Source organism: Poecilia latipinna, unplaced genomic scaffold (assembly GCF_001443285.1).
Source record: "Poecilia latipinna isolate Pla-1442-1.1 unplaced genomic scaffold, P_latipinna-1.0 Scaffold332, whole genome shotgun sequence".
NCBI lineage: Eukaryota > Metazoa > Chordata > Actinopteri > Cyprinodontiformes > Poeciliidae > Poecilia > Poecilia latipinna.
In genome coordinates this window covers 197,595-204,296 of record NW_015112948.1, presented here as the reverse complement: position 1 = coordinate 204,296, position 6,702 = coordinate 197,595, and the positions used below count along the sequence as shown (strand labels likewise).

Here is a 6,702-nt window from a genome sequence, read left to right as displayed (position 1 = left end):
CTCCAGCTGGCTTTCAAATTAGGTCAAGTTAACGTGTCTTGACACGACTCCTACTTCGACTTGTCAAAGCTTCACAAGTTTCCAGTTGGGCATTCAGGAATCCAAGCACTGTGAAGTTTGGTTTTATATGCAACCAGGTTTTGTTTAGCCCCTCTAACAGAAGCAGAACTATGAATGTTTTTTAAGATTTCGCAAACTGGTCCAGAAGTGGAAAAGCAGCTGATGACTCACCTCCTCAGGCAATAAGGAGGAGCCACAGATTCAGAAGAGAGCAAAAACTCAGAGGGGACGCTGCTCATTTGACCTGAACTACTGCGAGAAAGGCTTCCAGCACAGATCCTGTCGCACAGAGCAGGACAGACACTTTTTAAAACACAATTTTTTACACACACCAGGACTGAAACCAGAGCGCTGAAGCATAACAAAGGCAAAGAAGAAACTTGTTCAATAGGATTTGTCTGTTGTTTGGAGGGTTTTGATCTACCAGCTGATCTCAACATTTATGGAACAATTTGTTCTTCAGTTTTAGGGAATAACAGTTCTTATAATTCTGCTACCTTTTCATTTGCAGACCTAATGATGTCGATGTCGCATCCAACTACCAACATCACTGACTGTCGGGCTCATAACCCGGTTCTGTATAAGTTCTACGCAGCTGTGATGATTGTGATTTTTATCTTGGCTTTGCCTCTGAATGCATCAGTCCTCCACCTCTTCATATTCAAGCTCAAGTTCTGGAAATCCAACAGCAACATCATTTTTCTCTTCAACCTGGTGCTGGCTGACATTCTGCTGCTTATCTGTTTACCAATCAAGATTCATAACTTCATTAATGAACAAAGGAGGAGCGAGGATAAGTTAATCTGCAAAGCGATGCTGTTTATGTTGTTTTTAAATCGTGGCGCCAGCATCGCATTCCTAACGGTGACCTCTATCGATCGATATTATAACGTGGTGCATCCAGGCAGAAAAAACCTCCTGAAGGCTCTGAAGAAATCTCCCTACATCTCGATATTCATCTGGGTGTTGCTTCTGCCTCTCACCATTCCCACCATGATGAGGAACTTTGACTGCTGCAACAGCCTCGACAACGATAACACGACTAACACGGACAATAAGACGTCTTGGGAGGCGGTAAGGCTCTTTTCTTGTTTGCATCACCAGTGTGAAATGGGAAAAACATAGAAAATGTGATTCATAAAAGGTATATGAAATCTTATATTGAAACTCTTTTGCAACCAGTTTAACTCCTTTATAGGAAAAAGAGTCACAGCTTATGACAGTATTTCAATTATTTACTCTGAACAGATTAGAAAATAAGGAAATGAGTCAATCATTTGGTTGAAAGTCTTGGAAAAGACTATCAAGCTAATGGCTGATTTTTTTAATGAACATTCTGTTGGGTTGTTGGTGTTTATGACAATCTCAGTTTGTTTTTCGTTTTATTACTTTTCCAGAAAACTGAGAACATAGTCAGAGAGGCAGTTTTCTTCACCCAGATCCTCATTCCCTTCATCATCCTGGTCTACTGCACCGTTCGCATCGTCAATCGACTGAAGAAGAAAACCGTTGGGGATAAGACGAAGCTAAGGAGAGCGGTCCTCCTCGTGACCGCCGTCATGGTGGTTTTCTCCTTCTGTTTCCTGCCGTGCACCATCGCCAGGATGGTGCTGCTGTTCTTTAGGGTCAAAGGCCATGCGTATTATAAGGAATATCACGAGCTTAAGGCAGAAGCAGTATTTGACGGCCTCATGGTCCTCTCCTACCTGGACTGTCTGCTGGATCCGGTGGTTTACTGCTTCTGTAGCACCAAGTTTAAAGCACTTTATGTCTCCAATTACTTATCTTTTTGCTTTAAAGAAACCCCGGAGCAAATCAGCAGCTCAACGGGAAACACAACACAACCAGAGCGCAACAAAGTCATTTAAAGAAGTGACTTCAAGTTCTGCTGGGTGTTTATGAGCCGATAGCTGCTGTGCAGCAACCAGACTGACTGTGCCTCGGATATGAGGCCCAAAGGAGGCTTTATGTTAAATCATGCTTTGAAAACCAAAAACATGAGGAATATTTAAATTCATTTTGTATCCTAGATGTAAAAAGAAGTGCCAATGTGGTTGTAACTCTAGATTTAAAGCTTCTACTAATGTTGACTTAAGAAGTTCAGTAAGATTTTTTATTGTTTTTATATTGTCAGTACTTTTTCAAGAGATTTGCGAGTAAAGTATGCACATCTGTTTTTATTTTCTTCTTGGACTGTGAGATGAGTTGCAAAACTCTTTCCCGCTGTCAGATAAAGTGTTGAGAGAATATTTTTATCCTGAAAATCTAAAGGCAAGGGTGCTTTGAGTAGCAACCATACTTATGCAATGTGGCTGTAGTGACTGTTTTAGTTGCTAAAGAAAAGAATTTTGTCATCAAAGTTAAGTTTGTTATCTACCTCTCTTTCTGACATTTACATTCATTTATATGAGATTTGAAGGTTACTTTGTGATTTTGCTGGGATCTGCTTCACTGTTTTATTTTTGCAGATTTCAACATAAGCACAAAACATGACTAAACTTTCCTGAATTACAGCAGAAGTAATGACTCTTCCTTCTTACCTAGACAGGTCACGTATCCCCTGTGACTGAGTAAGCCCACCTGAATAAACCATCATTTGAATGATATCATTTTTAGTAATACAGGTGAGAAATGATGAGTAAGTTGCTTTGTGTCTGTTTAAAAATAGACTAAAACTCCTATAGATAATCTGTAATCTGCTGTGTCTGGCGCTGATATCCATGAGTCACAGCCTTTATGGAATATTCCTCAACTTTCTTCCCAGGATAAACTTTCAACCTCAGGGTCGAAACATGAATCAACCGGCAACAGTTTTAATCCCTTAAGGTCACACCTGCACTCTTAGACTGGGGAACCATAAAAAGAGTAAATATTGGCAAAGAGTCAGATAGTTTCTCCTAATCAACAGTTTGCTGGTATGTGATACTATCCCAAGGTCTATAAGCACATAAAATGTCAACACCATGGAGGCGTGTCTTGTTTACTTCCTCACCTGCCCCATTTCATCCGGATGATAAATGGGGCTTTAACTGCATGCTGGGATTAACTAGAGAATCAGTTAATCACACTTTTCACCTTTGTACTGTGCTTGCTAAAATATATCTACCTAATAATAATTACACTCAAACAGGCACTTTTATACCTTAAACCTGATTTTAATGTAGGGCAGATTTCTAGTGATTGGTGTAATGTTACTTTGATAGCATCCAGGGTCGGAAATTGGGCAAGATCTGGGCTTTATTATTATTGTGGAGGTGATAGATTGCATGTACGAATTCCCCATAAAGCTGTAGGAGTGTGTGCTATGATGCGTCTTGCAGCCCCACTCAAGGTTGTAGGACAAAGACTTAACCCTGTAAGTCCAGGACAGGTGCCCAGCTCACTTACACATAGGAGCAGGTGACAGGTGCTTCGTAAACGTTCTGTTAATACATTTGACTTAACATCTATCTCTCCCACTTATATTGATGCGATAGGTGTGCTGAGAGGTGTTTCGGATCAATACAAATTATCTGATGAAATTGCAGCAGGTTTTGAGAATCTACCTGTCATATCAGCATTATTTCCTGTGATGCCAAATAAAAATGTAGATATGATTAATTATGTCCATTATAATGTTTTAAGGTTAACCAACCTGACTAGGGACGCTGTTGAAGGCTTGAAGGACCAGTTGGCCCCCACTTCTTTAACGACGATCAAAAATAGGATGGCACTGGACAAGCTTCTAGCTAAAAATGGAGGAGTATTCTATACGTTTTCTGAGGTTTGCTACATACTGTGTTTATTCCAAATAATACAGCCCCTGATGGCTCTGTGACTAAAGCTTTAGAAGATTTGAAGATTTTGAGTAAAACTATGCATGAGAACTCAGATATAGAGCTTTGGAACCTACATCACTGCGTATGACGTTTATGTCTCACGCGGTCGCTCGGCGCCATCTTTCCAGCCCACAGACCAAAACAAACAATCAAAACCACAATAGTCAACTAAAATCACAATAAGAAACTTAATCAGTCATAGCTAAATGTTCTGTACCATATCAGCCTCAGGAGAAGAATGAGGATGAAGATTCGCTGATTTCTGGTTCTAACGGGTTTGCAGTTCCTCTCCTGACCCATTCTGTCTATCATACAGCAGCACACTGCGCCGCGACGGACACGTTTTATTTGTCGATTGATGTACACAGTATCCATCCTAACTGAAATTGTTCAGCTTATAATGCACGTCTTTTCACTCGTGTCTGTATTTTTGAAAGCGCTTTTGCTTCTAAGGACATGGAATCGGGTAGAGGACGTTTTAGAAAGACCCGGGTTGATAGCAGCTCACCACGGCTGCGTAGCGCGTAGGGCTAGAAAGGCCACTGAGTTCAGGCCAGTAAATCAGGAAAATCTTGTTTCAAAGAGCAAGACTGAAGGAACTCTGCTCTCGCATCGTTTAGTAAAGGAACAGCTGCTCCCTTATATTTTAACAGGTGGCGAGGAAGCTTACAACTTCAAAAGAAAGTTCAGGATGGCTTCCAGTTGGATAAGCAGAGCTCCTCCTTAATGCATATATTAAAGAGAAAAACACGCCTTTTCTATAAAAGTTTATACACAAGAGTAACGACTCAAAGTGCTGTTTGCATCTGCATGAGCCATCTCCAAAGACGTCTTTGCCTTTTCTTATTTTTTGTATTTTTCCATCTTTTACTATTTTTTGTCCACTTCCCTCAGGTAATTGATGTTTTGTTTGTGCTTTGAGTTTGATGTTTTGCGATGTGCTGCTGTGGTGATTGTATGCATCTGTTTGAATAAATTCTGGTTATGTATGGCAGTGATACCTCTGTGTGGTCTCGGTTTTGTGCACAGCATTATTGAATCCGGGCAGAAGACAGAATATAACGAGTCAAAAGATTTAATAATTTTTATTCTCCTAACAAAGAGCAGCCCAAAGCACAGATGGGCCATGACTTCCAGACCAGCAAAAATATATTGATACTGTTGACCAATGTACAAGATAAATATTTATCAACAAAATTGCTGCTGCCGGGATCTATGAGACAGATAATGGACTATGTGAATAAGCTGTCTTCAACGTTGTTTGTGAACTCGTTCTTTCAGTTTGCTATTGTAATGCTAATTAAGGCTAGGCGCCTGACTACGGCCAAATGATAATAGGCAGTCAGAAAGGTTCAGCTGTGGAGCCTGTGTGTGAATAAAACACCATCAGACAGGAAGTAAGTTCAAGTTATTGTATTCAAGCTTACATTTTTGCATATATTTAGGAAGGTATTCAATATTACTATTATTTATAGTAATAGTGATTTTCTATGAGTATAACCAAAAGACACAACAAGAAAAAAAAAACAAAAACAAAACAATGAACCCTGATGACACCCAAGAGTTTTTTCCTATTTTAAGTCTGTTCTTGAATCCAGGGTGATTAATGGTCCATCAATCAATAATCTGACTGGTTTTAGTCCATGATCCAGGGCAATATGTCCAGAATGAATAAAGTAGTTTGGTTCAATTAAGTCCTACCGCAAAGCTGCGGTGATCCGGTAGCTCGCCATCCTGGGTTGAAACAGGGGGTGGAAAAAAAGACCTGACCTAAACAAGGTCATAAATAAAAATAAAAACAAATTAGCATTCACATTTAAACAGGGTTAAACTGTTATCCAAAATAGCTAAACATTCAAAAATTAAAAAAAATTATAGCTATATTCCATAGAGTATTTCTCAGGAATCATTCAAATGAATTTCAAGTTAAAGATCACATTAATGTAACAGATCCAAATAAAGTTACAGATCAAGGTTACAGGTCAAATTAAAGTTAATTTCAAGTTATATCTAAGTTTGACAGTCAATTAAACTTAATTGACTTCAGTACTGTTTCAATAAACAATTGTTTTTCTTTTTTTGTTTTGTTTTGTTGCGCAACTCCAAAGAAATTAACCAATTCCAGAATTCTATAGGCCGTCAACAAAATCAATGAAAAGTAGCTAAAGTGATAACATTAACCGGTTCACACAGACCAGCTTTAACATCTTCAGTTAGATAATCACTTTTCACATGGTTTCCTGTCCTTTGTAAGAGCAGTTTTCTTTTAGGTTACTTATCTATTGCGTGCATCTTTTGAACTGCTTCCCTTTGTCACTGTGGTAAAGTTTTCATGCAACTCGTAAAATGATGATTTCTTTTATAATTTGTTTTCTGGAAGTTTAAATATTTTCCATCCACACAGGTAGATAATTGGCATTACCCATGACCAACTATAACATTTGTTGCCTCTGGCGTCTAGGGGGCGGTATGGGGGGGAAAAGTGATGACAGTTCTAGGGGCCTTGACCAACAGGGGGTCCTCCACAATTTAATTATTTATTTTTTGTTCATAGAAATAAAAATAAAAAATCGGGACCCCTGTCAATTAGCAGTAAAAATGTAATGTTCACACTCCCAGATCAAAAAACACACATCCATATTTGCTCAACACCCCACCCCTCCCTTATCTGCGTTAAATGGTTAGTTCCTGCTTGGTGCGCTTGAGAGTGGCGCTGTTAGCAACAGTCAGTGGAAGACGTGAACAATTGTGGCTGTTGCTATGCTGCTAAGAAAAGTTAGAAAATCAGGTTTTAAAAAAAAAAAAAAAGAGAGGAGAGAGAGAA

At 39.2% G+C, this 6,702-nt stretch overlaps 1 protein-coding gene across 2 annotated transcripts; it reads left to right on the top strand.

Annotated features, from left to right (window-relative positions):
* Window positions 1-6,447, top strand: LOC106949237 (12-(S)-hydroxy-5,8,10,14-eicosatetraenoic acid receptor-like). Of its 2 annotated transcripts, XM_015035366.1 has the most exons (3): window positions 1-472; window positions 572-1,134; window positions 1,458-6,447. In XM_015035366.1, exons 2-3 carry the CDS (start codon window positions 577-579, stop codon window positions 1,926-1,928), a joined length of 1,029 nt encoding a protein of 342 aa, XP_014890852.1. In that variant the 5' UTR covers window positions 1-472; window positions 572-576; the 3' UTR covers window positions 1,929-6,447. The 2 variants fall into 2 exon arrangements, with proteins under 2 accessions (XP_014890852.1, XP_014890853.1); XM_015035367.1 differs by having other exon boundaries at window positions 1-1,134.
* The last annotated feature ends 255 nt before the right edge of the window (window positions 6,448-6,702 follow it).

Coding starts and splice junctions, on each gene's coding strand:
- LOC106949237 (XM_015035366.1), top strand. CDS start 577: ATGATGTCGATGTCGCATCCAACTACCAACATCACTGACTGTCGGGCT. Junction 1,135..1,457: donor ATAAGACGTCTTGGGAGGCG/GTAAGGCTCTTT, acceptor TTACTTTTCCAG/AAAACTGAGAACATAGTCAG.